Source organism: Corapipo altera, unplaced genomic scaffold (assembly GCF_003945725.1).
Source record: "Corapipo altera isolate COAL_440 unplaced genomic scaffold, ASM394572v1 49, whole genome shotgun sequence".
NCBI classification, from domain to species: Eukaryota; Metazoa; Chordata; class Aves; order Passeriformes; family Pipridae; genus Corapipo; species Corapipo altera.
In genome coordinates this window covers 6,051,468-6,069,616 of record NW_020884879.1, presented here as the reverse complement: position 1 = coordinate 6,069,616, position 18,149 = coordinate 6,051,468, and the positions used below count along the sequence as shown (strand labels likewise).

General features: G+C 36.7%; 1 protein-coding gene across 7 annotated transcripts in view; it reads left to right on the top strand.

Moving 5' to 3' along the window:
- NOL4 (nucleolar protein 4) overlaps nucleotides 1–18,149 on the top strand; it is a 188,289-nt gene that overhangs the window by 146,407 nt on the left and 23,733 nt on the right. For all 7 annotated transcript variants that reach the window (XM_027638831.1, XM_027638830.1, XM_027638833.1 and 4 more), the window contains one exon: nucleotides 7,085–7,198. In XM_027638831.1, coding sequence (XP_027494632.1) covers nucleotides 7,085–7,198 — 114 coding nt within the window. The remainder of the gene's footprint in view (nucleotides 1–7,084; nucleotides 7,199–18,149) is intronic.

The following is an 18,149-nucleotide window of genomic DNA, read 5'->3' as shown; positions in this document are numbered from 1 at the left end:
CTTTGGAAAATGTGAGGAGGTCAGCTTTGAAAAAGTCATGATATTTGTAAAAAGAATTAAAACTAAAAAGATTAAAAGTACCTAACAACCTGATAGCACTTAATCTTCTACATTTTGAGAGAGAGGTAAAGATAGGAATGTGATTTTGACGTGTGCTTCAATTTTTTACTGATTTAAAAGAAAAATAGTCCCCTCCAAAATGACAATAAGTTCTGATAAAGAAAAAAAAACCCCAAAACTCTTTCTTTGAAATCAGAAGAAAAAAGCTAGTAAATATTTCATGTTTTCTTATGTTCTGGTTCTAACTTAGTTTGATACCTCTGCTGCAATGTTACTTGATTGATTGGTTTGTGCCAATAGTTTAAGGATAGGGAGACAGTTCAGTGTGTTAGTTTAGGGGAAACAGGAAATACTGTTAAATCAAAATCAGTCATCCCATATGTAGGCATAGCAGCAGCAGCAGAAGCATGGAGGTTGATTGGAAAGTGTCACTTGCTTAACATTTAGACAGGAATATGGATATGTTAAGATATATATGGATATATTAAGGTGCTGTTATAATCAAGGTGCAGCATACAATTTTTCAATTAAAAGTATATTAAAGCTGAAAACTTAAAAAAGTGATGTGAACATCACCAAAAGTTTCAAAAAGCCTCTTCTGCCATTTAAGAGAATTTTCCTAGTTACTTCATTGAATTCTTTAGTAGGTGTTACAATGGAGTATTTTTCACAAGACTGCATGACTGAGCAAAATATATCAAAACCCAGACTGAAATGCAGTGCTACAGGTATTAAAATGCAAGTCCAGTTGTTCATATGGCACTATTCTGTACTAACAAACTGTAGAATCATAGAATGAAAAAATGGTTTGGGTTGGAAAAGTTCTTAAAGTTCATCTAGTTCCAACTCCTCTACCGTGGCCAAAAACACCCTCCACTAGACTAGATTGCTCAAACCCCCATCTAACCCAGCCTTGAACACTTTCAGGGATGAGGCATCCGCAACTTCTCTGAGCAACCTATTCCAGTGCCTCACCACCTTCACAGTAAAGAATTTCTTCCTAATAGCTAATCTAAGTCTACCCTTTTCCAGTTTGAAACCATTGTAAAAGTACATCCATTATAGTGCAGTACTGTACTTCATTCGGTCTTTAAATTAAAAAATACTCTGTAGAAAGATTTCTGAGTCCTTTATAACTGTGCTGTGTAGGACAGTTCTGTCACGTGTTTCACTGCATTGTGCTGAGTAAAAACTCAGGTAATGTGTTCTGTGCCTTGTAAAGTATTTTGTACATTTTCTATGGAAAAACGCTATTTAGATATTGCATACTGTTACAAACTTGTTGGGGATTTTAACACACTATGTTAGATCTTAATAATTTATTATGAAAGAGTTGTGGCATAGATGCAGTATTTTATTTTGGACATGAACTGGTCTTGCAATAGTGAGGAAGAAGCTGACATGCTGGAGAGCACTAAGGACTGTCTAGTTGTTGGGAGCCCAACATGCAAAGTACTTAGTGGTACCTCCGGAAAAACTCGGTTACTGTCAGTGAGGCCTTAGGCATTGATCTTCACTTTTGCATGCAAAATCACTTTGGAAAATTTGAAACTATTTTTTTTCAAGTTTGAGTAATAGTTAAAATACTTCGTTATTCACACATTTACATTAGAATTCGTACATCTTCTCCCAAGTAGCAAGCCATAGGAGAAGAGGAAATGGCCTCAACTTTTCCCAGGGTAGGTTTAGATTGGCTATTAGGAAAGACTTCTTCACAAAAATGTCAAGCATTGGGACAGACTCCCCAGGGAAGAGTTGGAGTCACCATCCCTGGAGGTACTTAAGAGAAGTGTGGATGTGGCACTTGGGGACATGGTTTAGTGGTGGATTTGGCAGTGCTGGGTTAATGGTTAGACTTCATTGTCTTACAGGGCTTTTCCAACCTAAATGATTCTGTGATTCTATGATTTCTATTAGGGTCTCTGTGAGAAAAATTATGTAACTTGTATGTTTATGTGTTTGCAACTGTATTATACTGAAAGATATAATTTTCAGTGTTAATTGGCCTAAACTACAACGTAGTATTTATGAATGTCAGCTTTTAACAACTGGCATTTTAGCAGGTGTACATATGTGCCCATTATCTGACCTAACACACAGCTGTATTTTTTCAGAACTGAATCAGTCTGGTGCAACATATGTAAGAGTATGTAGACCAAACTTCTGTGCAACAACTTTGGCTTTTATTTATACTAGATCTCACAAAAATGTCGATAGTACCTTTAGAGACAATAGATCTCTAACCAGAGGGGAACAGCATGCACAGTACTTGCAAAAGTCTTTCTGGTGCATATCCTGCTCCTAGTGGTTTACACTGAAATATAATCCATCCATTACATCACTAATTGGTAGATTTATACCAAAAAGGTATATATGAAATTAGAACGTAGTAGTTTTTTTAGATTCCATATAGAAATACAAGAATTGTATAAATATGCCAAAATGGGTACTTTGTATTTCCCGTGAAGATACAGCAAACGTACCTCCCTTTAAACAGAAGACTTTCTGATACTGTAATATACAGTTGGTGTACTGAAAATGGGTGTTTTACAGCAGATTGAACACACTAGGCTCTTCCTTGTTAAGGAGTCAGAGGTTATACTAATGGTACTAATTTCTAGAGGATCTGGGCCAAGGATTTCTGATTTCAACTACTAAAAAATCAGTAACCTTGTAGAACTGCTTTATAACTCCAGAAAGTCTTGTTGTAAGATGCTTTGATTGCTAAGAGCCAGATCTAAAGACCATCAAAGCCATGGAAGGGTCTTTATTAGGTTTAACATACTTTAAAGCAGATCAACAGTTATTAGACTAGAAAGAAGTATCATCTAATTGGTTTTTCATTAAGCAGCCTGCAAAAGTATATCTGTCAATGATTTGTAAACTCTTCAGAAATAGAAAAGGAGATGAGTGTATAGTCTTCATATCAATTTGCACAAAAAATTATTTTTCATAAAACCATGCAAAAGTGTCTGTCCAATAGTGTGATTAAGTGTGCATGTTGCTTTTTTGTCATCATCATAATCTACAGGCTCTGTGGTGGTCTTAAATTTCATTGTTAAATTACCTTGAAATACAGTTTCAAATATGAGAGGACTGATGGTGGCTGGTCATATCCCATGGGCTACTGAGGGAATTCCAACACTTTCTGAATGTCAGTCACTCCAAAAGTTATTGTAAACAGAGGCATTCATGTGCACATGCAACTTAGCAAGTTTTCCTTACATCTTAGGGGCTCAGTGTTAGTTGTGTGTCAGCTGAAGAGATGTAAAAAACCCAAAATGGATGTGTGTTCAAAATGTGACTGCTGTGTTAGTGCAGTCACAAGCAGTATCATGTTTCCATGTAAATACAAAGGAATTCTCTATATTACTCTTGTGTGATGGATAGAGGCATATAGTCTTCTCAGATGGTCTGTATTATGTTGTTCACCACATTCCTTCTAAGCTTTATTCATTTCTTCACCTGAGAGTTTCTATAAAATTTTCATATGCATCTTTTCTATCTGGCATTAATTCAAAATGATAAAAACGTTATCCTGCCTTCTAACTTTGTGAATTACTTATTTTGGTAGACTAAGTTTAGAGTCTTGTTTCTTTTCTGTTGTTTTACACATGGGTAGTTTCAATATAGTTATTTCCTGCTTTACCTTGCTGTGAAGTGAAAGAAATACCAGACCAGGGCTGTGAATGGTGCGTATCAAGCAGCACTATGTGCATTATGCCAGTTAAAGCTGGTTGGGAATTTTTTGATAATGTCTTTCCCCCCACCATTCCCACCCCCACCCCTTTCAGAAATATTAATTTGTCAAGGGTTTTCTGTTTTAACATATTCCCATAAAATGAAACCTGGTTTCCTGCTAGGTCAGTGCACAGGCTGTGGATGCAGGGATTGTGGGGGGACTCTAGGAGCCCTTGGAAAAAAGTTCTCCTTGGCTCCCACATTTAATGCTGTAGTCTCAAACATGCAGGAACCAGCTCTCAGCTCTCAGCTCTGCAGAGGGCAGCCTTGGAACCTGCAGGATGCTGGTTTGGCTGAGATCTGCAGGCTCCCTTCTGCAGAACTTAAAGATGTTGCTTTTGCCATGTTTTCCAAGGCCTTTGTGTCTCACCCCCAGATCGGGAGTTCAGAGAGTTCAAAAACCAACAAGGACTGTGATGATTGAGCTTCTTACAGAAGTGGTTTTATAGCTGTAGTCAAGACAGAGATCATGAATAAGTGTAGAAGAAGAAGAAGTTAAGATGAACCAAAATGGGCCTCTGATCTTGGAATATGGAAGTATAAATTCGTATATTAAAAACCACTTTTTTAGAAGTGGCTATTTCAAAGCAATTTTTCCTCTAAGGCAATGCTTTTCAAAATTGACCTTTTTGACATTTTACAGATATGGAATTTCCTGGAACAGAAAATCTTCTTTTTAACAGCTCTACTCCTAGTGAGAGAGGACTGTGTTCATCTTCCCAGTCAATGCTAAACTAGTGCTCTGTTGATAGATCCCAAACCTTAATCAGATGATTTTTCTCCTGTGCTTTGTTATAGTACTTTACTCCCCAGATGACTCAGCCATGCATTCATTACATTTTCCCTAAGGTTCGCTCCAGATAGTTCTTGATATGAACATATCAATAGCCAACTACAGTGACGACTGAAAGAAATTATGGGTTAACAAGTGTTTCAAGAGAAAGATACTCCATTACCTGGAGATTTACTCTTTTTTGCAGGTGCTCACTGGAGTGCAATATTTCAACAATGAGCACATAACCACTGAATTACTTTTCAGAGAAAAGATAACTGCTTCATATTTATGGGTTCTCTTTATTTTTTGTTTTATAAAACACTTCAATAAACCTATTCTCTCCTATAAACAAATAAGATGAGGGAGTTAGTAGTCATTCTACTTTTTGGTCAGAACATTAATTTTTTGGCTCATGTGTCACGTTCTAAAAATCCATTGATGTACATGGATAGTTATTGGTTTAGTTAAAGACCTGACCTGGAGGAGTTAAGCAGATTTTTGCTCACCATTTTTCAAGAATGTCATTGTGTGACCACTCTTACAGGATCATACTGAGATTTCCATGCTGCCAACATAGTGTACTTTGAATGTGCATAAACCAGTGGCATGTACAGTGTCACTTGGCCACCAAATACAGAGAGGGATCTAGTGTGATGCAATAACGAATTCAGAGTAACATCACCATTCTAGGGATACAGAATAATAAATATATTGCTTTGTCAGTGAGAACCTTCCACAAAGACTTACTCCCTCCTCTGGAGCTCTGAGGAAGGTGTCTGCTTGTGCTATATGTAATGTTAACTTCTATAATGACACCAGGGTTTACATCAGTATCCCTCATCTCCTAGACTGATTTATTTTCAAAATTGGAAACAATAGTTTGTTGTCAAATCAATCCAAGTATAGTTTATTGCAGCATTGCAGCCTCTGGTTGTCTTTCTGACACAGCTGTTATGCTGGTGCCAGAGAGCTTGTTCTCTCTATGAGTGGGGAGAAATAATATTGCACTAGTGAGGAAGACCCATAAATCCCTGTCTATTTCTAAAAGCTAGTTCAGCTTCTGGTCCCAGACAGACTGTGGTCCCATGCGTTACAGATAGTACAGTGTCAGATTAAAAACTGGCAATAGGCAGAGCACATCCAAAGTCAATAAATGGACTTTAATTTTTAAAGGTAAAAATGTAATATTAATAATGGTTGGCTCCTATGTTATGAAAACAATAAAATCAATTGAGGCAATATAATTAATCTGTTCTAACATTGTCTAGGAACTGAATGGGAATAGATGCAAAATTTGCTTCCAAAATTAAGTGGCATTCCATAGCAGGATCATATCTATGTTTTTGGGAGTAAGAAAATAAAACTCTTCCAAAAAAAAAAAAAAAGGCAACAACAAAAAAACAACAGCAAACAAAACCACACCAAACCCCCACACATGTGGCCACTTCCTCAGTAGGTAAAAATTTACATACGTAGTACTTTTGAGTTCAATTAAGGTCTGAAAATTTATGGAAGTTCAGCACTGGGTTCAATAAATTGCAGTCTCTGTAACAGGCTTATATGTATATCACTATCTCTGTTATTATCCTTCCTTTATTTTCTTGGTAGTTCTTATATATGTTGGTATATTAATGAAGATTATTTTTATTGTGAGCTTCATCTTTCAGAAAGATTGTTTTGCATGTAATCAGGGGAAAAAAAGTGTTTAAATATTCTTCCTAATGAAATGGTAGGGAAGATCATATTGAAGTTCATAATCAGCAATGAAGCTAAAAAGATTGTAGCATTCCCTTGTTTTTTTGGGCATTCACTGCCCCTTTAACATAAAACATGTAAATGCTGTGAAATTAGTGATGAGAAGTTTTGATTTGGAAAAATTAATTATATCTAGTTGAACCACAAAATATCTAGAGTGTTAGAAGGCTGGCATTATCAAAAGAAAAACAGATTTTTTTTTTAAAGTCGCTTTAATCACATCAGTCATGTTGCAGCAAGGAATGCAAATATTCGTATACTACAGATTGAGGCTGCTCTGAAATGTTCTGACAATCTGTTAGGTTTTGAGTGATGTTTCAACCCTATCACTTGGGGTTTTTGTTTTGTTTTTTTATGACTATAAAAAAACACTACTCATCTCTGTCACATGCTGTACAGGATAAAAAGCCTTTCAGTTTTCTTAACAAGAATCAGACGGCCAGGGTGCTGCTGGAACGCAGAGAATATGCCACTGTCTGTTCAAAGTACAGCTTAATGAGCCAGACTAAACACACTGGACAATAGAGCTGTGGGGGGAAAGGGCTTCTCGTGGATCTGTGGATCAGCTGCAGCTTTAACATCTAACTAGTTTCATTTTTCATCTTTGCAAGTTCCATTTCCCTGTTTTGTTGGTATAAACTGCATTTCAATGAGCGGACTTTCCTGCCTAGGTGATGGTATGGTGTGCTTTGAAAAAGGATATCGTGGATTATGCTAGAAATAATTTCTGTGTTTCTTTTTTTTCTCTCATAGTCACGACCTATTCCCTCACACCTTACTTCAGCAGTTGCAGAGAGTATCCTGGCTTCCGCCTGTGAGAGTGAAAGCAGAAATGCTGCAAAAAGGATGCGGTTGGATAGACAGCAGGTACTGTGTTGTTTGGGGGTCTACCACATCCATATTTATAAATGTACTGGACTCATTTATATAGGATGCCATGCAGAAGCGTGGTGCAATCCCTTATATGTTTCTTTCTAGCAAGAATAATTAAAATACAAAAGCTGGAGTTTTTAAAATGAACACACAAGCATGTCTTTGTCTATATTTACATAAGCTGTAAGAGGGTGTCTTAATGTATTTGTAATGTCCACCTGATTAAAGCTGTATATTTACTTTTTAACGATTGTAGATTTTCAGAGCAGAATGTGTAGAATTAAAAGGAACAGAGCACACAGTATATGTAATTTACATAAATAATAGAAATGGTGCATGTGTCCATGACTCAGTGTATTTATCTGTGCCCATGTTCTCTTTCAAAATGTGTATGCATTTGTAAATATAAGGTGAAAAATTGTAAGTTTCTGAAAATACCCATTTGCCCCAAACAGAAAAGTTATTGTGATATATAGCAAAATGCTTAAGAATTTTTAAAGCTCATACATATTTTTTTCAGTTATTATTCACCTTTTATAGTGCATGTTAGGATTTTGTTACTTTTAACTTTCTGAAAATTACATGTTTTCTTTCAGTTTTTTAAAACCCAACTGGTAGCTCATTCCAGACTTTGGTTATTTACTTGTTCCACAGATAAAGTGAATGTCTAACATTCTTATTGCAAAAACTGTTATGCTTTATTTCTCTACATGATTGTAACAAAGTAAAATCTTAGGAATATATCAGTTGTTCCAAAATATGCTTCTGTCATGGTAGATGAACTTTTTTTTGTGGAACAGAATATTTTTTAAAGGAACATTTTTCTTTTATACATGGTCCATTAAGTTCTTTCAGGTCATGCCCTAACTGTATAAAAGATTCCTACTCCTACCCTTATAATATTGACAATTTAGGATCTGAAAGTGTATATTGCTATTTCTTTTTGCTATTCTGTTTTTTACCAGTATTTTCATTATTGTGCTACATTTACCTTAGGATTTACAAATCATATGGGATGTCAACACACTGAAATATTAAGTATAGCTTAGTTCAGAAGCAGTGCTCATTCAGATTATGCAGGTTTTATATTCTCTCATTTGCTCTCTGATTTTTCAGTAATAAGAAAAAAAGCTACAAAGTCAGCGTGCTCTTACCCCAAGGAGAACTAGAAATTACTCATGCAAACATCAATTGCTTTCGTTGCACAAAACTAATGGCTTAATTCCTTAGTCCAGTCAGGGTGAGGCAGAGTTTTCAAGTGATTTAAACGAGAATCCCATAATAGTCTTCAGGGAACCAGAGAGCTGTTGAAACAAAAACCAATATTTAAACTGTAGTCAGAACTCAAAAAACCTATTAGTAGGATTTTTTTTCTGTTTTTGTTTTTTTTTTTTTTTTTTGTGGTATTCTTATCACAGAAGGATTTGGTAACAGCGTTGAGAAGCATGAATTAAAATCTGCAGTCAGAATGTATCCAAGCTGATCACCTTGATTACAACTGAAGTAGCAAAGCTGCCTATGAAAAATGGGTGTTGGCTTCTGCTTCTTTCAGCTTTTCCCCTTTTTGGCAGTGAGTTCTGGGAACACTGTGGAGACGGTTGCAAATAGCACCGCCCTTTGATTTATCAAGCAGCAAATTAGATGAGTTGATGTAGTTTTGGTGCCTGGAAACTATTTGTGAATTCATGATAGATATGCTGAATAGTTGTGGCTGGAAAAAATTATGGAAATATGTGTTAGGTAGCTTCATAAAAGTTAGAGTGAGAAATTTGCCCTGCAGGGTGGAATAGTTAATTGATTAGAGAAATAGAAAACCTTGGTTCTAGCCCCAGTTCCATTGAAATTTAATTATTTATTCCAAGTATGTGACATTAACAAAGTTGACTGAGAGCAAAGCATTCTGGAATATTTCTGCGTGTGCTATTTAATACACACTAGTGTGCTCAGTTCACGTGCTGAGGTGGGAAGTGGACCTGTATCCTCACATCCAGAGAGTTTGACTTATAGGTAAAAGGTTGTATTCTACTCTTCTTCCTATTTTTTCTTCTAACTTACTATTAAATTTCCTTCACTTTTCTTAAATATATCTAAAATAAAATATTTTCTTTGGATTTTTTTTTCTTAAATGGGGATAGGTTGGAAAAGTTCAGTGCAACATGTTCTTTTACTATTCCATAGCTCTTAAAAAAAACCCAAAAGGTACCTTGTTTTCCAAAATTGGGTATTATACCAATGGGTAGACTCAGACTTTGAGGACTCTTCAGTGAAAATTTGGGAAGAAGAAAGAGGAAATAAGATTCTGATAATGAAAATTATCACGTCATAAATTATATCAAGACATCTTCTAATTGAGGACAAACATTAGACAGTCCTGGAAAGTAGATTGTTGAGAGAATCTGGCAAGAGCACTCATTTAGTACTTCCCCTTAGATCTGAATGGAAACATTGCATTAAAGCTGCTTTATTCTTGCATGCAGTATGGTGAAGTTCTGCCTTTTATTCTCCAGAGGGTGACCTGTGATCTGCCTCGTACTTAGTGCCATGGTGTAGTTGACATGGTGGTGTTTGGGCATGGGTTGGACTCAATGACTTCAGAGGTGTTTTCCAACCTAATTGATTCTGTGGTTCTGTGATTCTGTGGTTTGTATCCCCACCACCACCTTTTTTAGAATATTATCTATAAAATGTGAATGTATTAAAACCACTAGCGTTATGCCCAATCCTGATGAAAAAGCTTCAGCAGCTTTCTGAACTCCTTTGCTTGTCTTGTTTATGCTCTTTCCTCTTTTCCATTTTTCCTTCTCTCCCTGGCACAACACTGCCCCTGAGCAGGAAGTTCTGAGCACGTTACATGTATGTCCCTAATAAAAGTCTGTACTTTGTTAAAATATTATGAATTTCCCAACTAAATTTTTTTGCCTACAGTATTAATTTTAGCAGTGGTTTTATGAAAAACCATCTCAATTATTGCTCATCAGAAAGAAGCGGCTTAAAAGTCGAAACTACGGAAACTTCTAAGAGCTCATTTTTTCTTTTGAACAGTGTTGGCCATGCTCATGAGTATTAGCTGTTTCTTCCATAAGTAATAAGCATGAAGGATTGGGTTTATATACCTATAACCCTGTGCATACATTTTTTATCTCTTCAGAAGAAACCTCTCCAAAGTATGTGTCCGTGCACACACAAATACTGCATCCTATGAATGACTTCCTAGAAGTATTTCTAATAGCTGCAATACTTAATATAGCCCTGATCTAGGGATAGCGTTAAGTGTGATAAAGTTAAGTCTGAAATGAAACCATCCTTCAACCTACATGTCTTAAATTCCACTTGCATGATCTTTGTATTTCCTACCTTAAGACTGAATATTTCTGCCTGTAAAAATCCAATTTTAAAAATGAGATAATGAAATCTGGTCTTACTGGCATCACTTACTTATTTTCAACATGTTTTTTTTTTTTTTGTGGCAGTAATTTATTTCCTAATGGGAAAATCAATGTAATCTTGTCCATCAGGAAACTAGTAACTTCACATAGTTTTTAAGAACTGCAACAAATAAAAGCATTGTCAGTTTGTGAGACTTCTCTATAAGGAATATAAATGTGTTTACTAGGTCATGGTAGCTTGGACTATAATGCTTTGGCTGTCTGACTGTGTTAGGTGTTACTCAAGTGCTCTCTTAAGCTTCAGTGCATTTTCATTATCTTGAGATCAAGCACTATTTGGTTGACAAGAAACTAAAGCGCTGAGAAGTTATATATTTGATACTTATTACCCAACTGAAGAGTTCTGTCACTTCCACTTTTTAATTCTGCCTGGTACTAAAAATAATTTATTCCGATGTACATATTTTATAGATTTATATGTTGAAATTGCATAGGTTTACTGGTAGTACTGCTGAACAGTGAAATGCTAGTGACACTGGGCTGGATTGAGTTAATCTTTTCTGGCCCAGATCAAGCAATAGGTACAGAGGCAATGCAGAGGTTTTGTGTTTTGCTCCAAATCACCTCTGCTGAGTTAGGATACTGAAGAGGAACCGTCTTGAATTCTGAGGATTTTTTTGATCACAGCTGATGTAAAATGTAGAAACAATAATTGGATAAACCTTCTATGACTTGTTTCAGTCAGAGATTGAAGTCACATTATCGGAATCCTTTAGATTTCCTGGGCTTTTAAGTGATATCTTTGAATTTTCTCCTGGGATAATCCTTCATGAAGCAGTTACGCTAAGTAGAGGTTCTGATCTACTATCAACAAGGGAGTCATGAAACAAATTAAGTAGATTCATGTACATTCATTTCATACAGTGAACAGGATGACTTCTTTTGTGTGTCCTTCACTTTACAAACCCAATTTTGTCTTCATTGGACAAAAGAAGAATGGTTAAATAAGTAGAAAAATCTGGGAAAAGTCATCCTGTCATTACTGTCCTGGGCAATTAACAGGGGCGGGATGCCTGCTTTATGCACTACAGAGACCTTAGTAATGCGGCTCTCCTCTTTGTCGATCACAAAAATGGAAGTTTGCTTATAAGAGCTGAACCACTGTCAGTCTCTGCTTCTTCCAAATAGGTAGGTGTGTGCTGTAGTTTTTATACAACCTCATCATAAAACAGTCTGAAGCACTGCTGGGCTCTGTGGAAAGTGGAGGTGGATTAGCGTTGTTACTGTCCTTTCTGAAATCAAAAAGAAATTCTTCAAGGGAAGATGTAAGAGGAAATAGCAGTTTATATATGTCAGTGTGGGAGAGGACCTGCCTCTCTGTTTTTGCTAAGGAGGCTGAAACGGTGAAATCTTTCTTTGGAAAAGAATGTAGGAATGATACTAGGAAAAAATTGCCTTCCCCTTTACTTGGACACAAGTGTTTTTTGTAACATTTTGTTTCATTGTTTTTTGTTTAAAATTTATTCTTTTTGCATGCTGTCATATTGCAAAATTTATGAATGAGCATTTTTCTTCTAATTGAAATAACTAGTTTTTGGCAATCAAGATAAAATGACAGCACCTAGGAATGAGGAGGGAGGATGAATATGGGAAAGAAGGAAAAGAACTGAATCAGAGAGTACTATTGTCTGTAGAAGTATATGAACCTTTTTATGGACATGTCATGTATAGTTAGCCAGATCATTTAGAAAATTGATGTTGCTTTGTTTGTGCCATGTTGATTTGTAACAGTTAGGAAGCTGGACCTTTGAGAATACGTTATTATATTTGCAGATAGGAAAATAGGGTCACATATGATATGACTGTGAAGCCAGTGGATTCGACTCTCTCCTGGATTCAGTCCATGTCATTTTAGACATTCAACCTCCATTTCAGTGAGTAATGTCATGGAAGGACTGCGATAGTATGCAGAATATTTTGGTCAGCCAAAGGAGGGAGCTACGTGCATTTCTTTCATCCTTATGTCTTAAGTAATTGGACATGCAGTGTATGATTCTTTTGTAGTTACATAGCAAATGACAAGTTGAGCTCAAGGAAAACTTAAGCTCAGAGGAAAATGAAGGTTTTCATTATCTTACATATCTTCTTTCCTAACAAAGGCATTTCTCAGTCAGAGCTGGTGCTTTTTAAATTAGTAGGTTCTTCACAGGGTGCTTTTCAGTCAGTATTTTATAGAATATACATGATAAGAAAAGGGTTTTCTGCATTTTCATTTTTTAAAAAAATATGGGTTTAAAGGCCACAGTTTTCTTTCATTTCAGAGACTAGATGAAAATAACAACAGTTGTACAACTTTATAGTCTGAGAAAGGTGTTGTCCTCATGCCTTCACTGCACAGACATCAGTATACAACTGGTTTGATGTGTTAAACATAAGAACAAGTCTGTGTACTATGCACAGAGTATCATGCACTCTGATGCTATGAAGCAGTTCTTTATGATAAACTCTGAACACATTTTTAAGGAAATCTCTCAAGAGGACGACTGTAATTTTTTTTCACGCTGTGATTTGTAACCAGCCAAATTAAATATCAATAATCATCGTGGTGGAGTGAAAGATAACATCTAACCCCCAAGGAAGAGAAAGTTTAATGATCCCAGGATTACACTCAAACATAAATGCACATAAATTTGCAAATAGGCACTTTAAACACATTCTCCTCACCCATTTTTATTTTGAGGGATAAAAGGAAGGAAAATCTAAATTTTTCAGTGAATAGAGTGTTAAGGATATTGCATCATTTAGTAATTTTAACAATATTGCTTTTAGCTGTTAGAGGAGTAGGAGTAGGTGGCTATTAGGTTTCTGACAAAGCAATTATGGCCTAGACACATATGTTGAGAGCTGACCTGACATTTGCCTCTGGATAGTTGTCATAGCAGCAAGCTGAATAGAGCAGTTTGATACAAGCGCTGGTTGCAGACTGGATACAGGTTCTGTGCTAATGCAATACATCTGAATATTAATAAAAGTGCACACGTACTGCCATTTGAAAATAACAGCAATGGTGCTTCCTTCCATTTATATCTAATTCCTGAATGTTCACTTTTAAAGAAATTGAGGTTTGTGAGGAGATGTTACTGATCTGACCCCATACAATTTCTGGTTCTTTTTCACTGCATGTAGCAGGGGGTCGACCTAAAGAAAGACTCTTCAAGCACATTTTTATTAACAGAAATGATGTCTGGCTGTTGCAGACCAGGAGCAGTTTGTGTTTTGATTAAGAAGGAAGGAAATTACTGGTGGACAAATTACAGGTAATTGTAAAACTGTTTTGGAAGAAACTAATTAAAAATCTAAATTGCAGTGAGGGCGTGGACCTCCACAGCAGGATCACTGTATCTGGCTTTCAGCAGTGAAAGGGAAGAGACCTTTAAACCTTTCTATTCGGAGGAGAGAGAATTTGTGTTTCAGCTATGCCACTAATGCACAGTTTCTAAATCTTGACGCTGAGCATTTATTTCCTGTAGTACCTTCAGATGAGAGGAAAGAAGGAAGAAAGATTTACAATGTGTATGTATGTTGTTCTCCTTCTTGATCAATGCACACTGCAGCTTCCAGGAGGAAGGAGGAATATCGTTGTAGGATTCTTAAATGCTCTCTGTATTCTGTTGTTTATAATGTGGATTTTTTGTTGTTGTGGGTTTTTTTGGGGTTTTTTTTGTTTATTTGTTTGGTTTGGTTTGGGGGGTTTTGTTTGGTTGGTTGGTTTGGTTTGGTTTGGTTTTGGTTTTTTGAGTTTTGGGGTTTTTTTATCAAGGGCAGATTTGGACAATATTGGTTGCAGAAAAGGGAGTTATGCAAGAATATCTCTGAGCTGACAGTTGACACTGGAGAATGTCCTGCTGAGGCAGTGCTTCTGTGGTGGAAATCTGCAAGTTCAGAGGGAACACAAAGAAGTGAGTTTGTGTCAGAGAGATAAAGTCCTTGCCACAGCTATTCAGTATGCAGGAAGAGCACATCAACTGTACATTCTTGTAAGAGGTGGAGGAGAAAGCATCAGAAGTTCCATTCCTCTTGGGTTTCATGGAGCCTAATTTTCTGTAGAAGATGGGAAAGGAAAGGCACTTCATCCAAGTGGCAGCAGTGATGAGGGATGGAGCCATGTCCTCCCTCTACTGTATATTTACATAAGACCTGAAAAATTCCAGCTCAAAGTGATTTTCACTTCAGAATGGGAGGCTTGTAGAGTCCTAGAAAAGAGCAAAAGGAAGCAGATGGTTCGCTTAAGATAAAGCAAACAAATAGAAATTGGAATCCCCAAATCCACAAAAGGCAAATGTCGCTTTAAATTGCATAGAGCTCAATGCCTCTTACAGTACAGAAGCTTATTAATAATAGCTTTTTGTATTCAGACATCTCTTTGTGATTTGGTATTTAATAGGAATCAGAGTGATTTCTGTACTTCAGTACTTTATCATTTTTTTTGTTTGTGTTCAAAATGGTCACTAAAATGACTGTATTGTCCTTGGATACCAACAGGCTAGTTTGCATTTCAGGCCTTTTTCACTTCCGTGACTTCCCCACCTAGTGATTATTTTACTTCTAGGTTAGTCTTCGGTTTGCTTTTGTGGTTCCAAATGATATGCCTTAACCACTGAGGCAAAAAATGTTATGCAAGCACCATTTAGCTGCATGTGCGTTATTGTCAAGAGATCAAATTATGTACTAGTATTGGGAAATTTAGCTTCCTACCCAGAATGCACTGGCCATATTGTCAAGGGGAAGAAAATAAGTGGTATGCATTGTAATTTTAAATCTTGATGTCTTTCAAGTTGGTGGCAAAATTCCTGATTTAACCAGTGCTAGATAGGGTTCTAGCATTAGCAGATGCAGCTGGAAAGGACTGCCAAGTATCACAGGGCAACCCCCTTCCCTCCACACACCAGCCCAACCTACATTAAATTTGGTACATGCATTGGAAAGGAATAATGTGCAAGGCATGCAATAGCAAATAATTTCATGCCTTGGATTTACAATGAGGCCCTAAGGTAAGCAGCTAATTTTTCACCTCAACACAGAGATCATTACATTAGAAAATGCTCTATTTTTCCAGGTTCTTTGTGCTGAACATGTGTGGTTGAATTTCAAGCTGCTGATTTCAGACTACACTTTAAGCACCATGAGCTGCAGTAAGATCTTGAATGTGAAGTAAAATTGATACCAATATAAGTTTTCTGTTCTGGAGGTTGATAAAGCTGAAGGCTCAAAAATTGAGTGTTTGATTGTTTCTTGGACAGGAAGAACGTTTGAACAGCCTTATCCACCTTCCTACCATAGGTGGAAGAAAATGAACAGGAACTGGTACAGCTTTTTTCTGTGTGTCTTTAGTATCCACCTTATGCCAAGGAGGCAGGAGAAGAAAGGCTGGTGGAAATGTAGATATGAAAGTTCTCTCTTCAGACCCAAAGATGGTGATTTTAGAGTCCAGGCTTCTGTTCTTCCTGCTCCCATCTTGAAAGCCAGGAATAGAGAGCATTTTACTTATCCCTCCCTTTCATATGGCAAGAAGATATTAAATGGGAAGCATTTTCTTGCCCCTAAGATGTTTCTAGCACAGATACAAGTATGTCTTTCTGGTCTTTAGCCAATAACTTCATTGCACACACCCTCCTGCCTATAGCACAGCCAGGGAATAATGTTTCTGGTGAGTAAATCCCAGTTATCATGGAGAGTTTGGACCGCTTTAATGAAATCAGTGCAAACCCAGTGTGCATGAGCAAACTCTTATTTTTCAAGAGGCATATTCTGGTTTTGATTATTGAAATGGTACATTTAGAAGGCTTTAAAAAGTCATAAATTATTCCTAAATTCCAAACATCAGTTGCACAATGGATTCAGAAGTATTCCTCAATTAGAAAGTGCAGTTTTCCACACAGGTTGCTTATGTTTGGTAGCAGGGACGTGTTTGTGATTCAACAACTGGCTTAATGTCCTAAACTAAATTTAGAAACATATTTTTCTAAGAAACCCCCCCCACTATGATAAGCAGTGGGAGCAAGAGCTGAATGCATTGCCTGGGAGCAGCACCAGCTGCTAAAGAGGCTAGGCACAGGACAAGGCAGCCAAACAGGCTGTGGCCAACAGCCTAGGCATTGTGCCAAAAGAATTCTCCCCTGAAATGAGAATATTTGGGGATCACATTTGCACTGCAGTGCACACATTTCATACTTATTACTCATGGTATTTCATATTAAGCTTCTGTTTTACTGTCTCCGTTGGTAAACCAAATCAGAAAGTGCATCCTCCAAAGGCCAGTCAAAGTTCATTTCTTTGTTTCTTCCACTGGCATTTGCTACTCTAGTCTAACGATTGTGGAATCAAAAGGCCATCCTCAAAAACATCACTTCTTATCTCCTGAATCTTTTAATATACAGAATCCTCACAGCACTGAAGTTAAAGGATGTGCGCCAAATTCTGTAAAAAATTTAGAGTAGGTCTTCTTCAGAAGCAAAATATTTTCTTTCCACTAAATAATTTGAGACAGGGTGGGCAGGTCAGGATTTTTTTTAATACCTTTTATTTTTAAAAGGTTTTTTTAAACTATGAAAATCAAGTTGTGCCTGAGGTGATGTTGAAAAACAGACATCCTGCATTGAATTCATAGAAAGAACTTTGGTTTACACAAACGCGCAGTTCAAGTTTTAATGTACATTTGAAATAAAATAATTAGCATTCAAATGTATTAAACACAGGGGAAAATATCTTTAAAGATATCTGAACTGTTGAAAACAAGAACCAATCATTAAGTAAATGCAAAAAAAGTAATTGCTCATTCTCAAACAGACAAGAAAACTGTCCTTTCTAGAAGACAGCTACCTGTACCTTTCACTAGAATTTATCTGTGGAAGAGACAGTACACTGTAAATATGGCAAAATGATGAAATCTCCAGCTTGCTTATTTTTTTTTCCTTTTCAAAGCAGAACACACAGACATTTTTAATTAGCTGAAACTGAGGAAGTCAATTTAGCACTGACCTCAAATGCTTCATGTCCAGGCCATCATCTTCTGTTTCTAAATGAAGAAGAATTTAATTTAGAATCTAACATGAAGTGCTTTGGTGCATTCTCCCTGCCACACACTTTAATATGTGTAATATTAAAAGAAAGTGTGGAGCAGAAGAGAAATAGGAAGAATCACCCAAAATCCAAATCATACCCCATAGTTTTCCAATAAAGTCTTTTTCAGTAGTTGCATCTCCATATCCCAGATCTGACAGGTGTATGGAAAGCTGTTTTGTGTCAAGAAAATAGGCTGTCAGTGGTGGGAGTAATACCAGCTGTAGTGCAGTAGATGAAGAGACCTATAGTGGGAGGTTTAATTACGTTGACCATGATGATATTGTAGTAATAAATCTGCAAAGCTGGCACGAGCATTGCTCAAGTACTCCCACACACTTTTCCCTATGTGCTTCCTAAACATTTGATTCATGAGTTTATAAAGATTTTTCTCTGTTGGTGCTCTGGTGCCACAGTCCTCCTGCTGGAGTAAAGCTGAT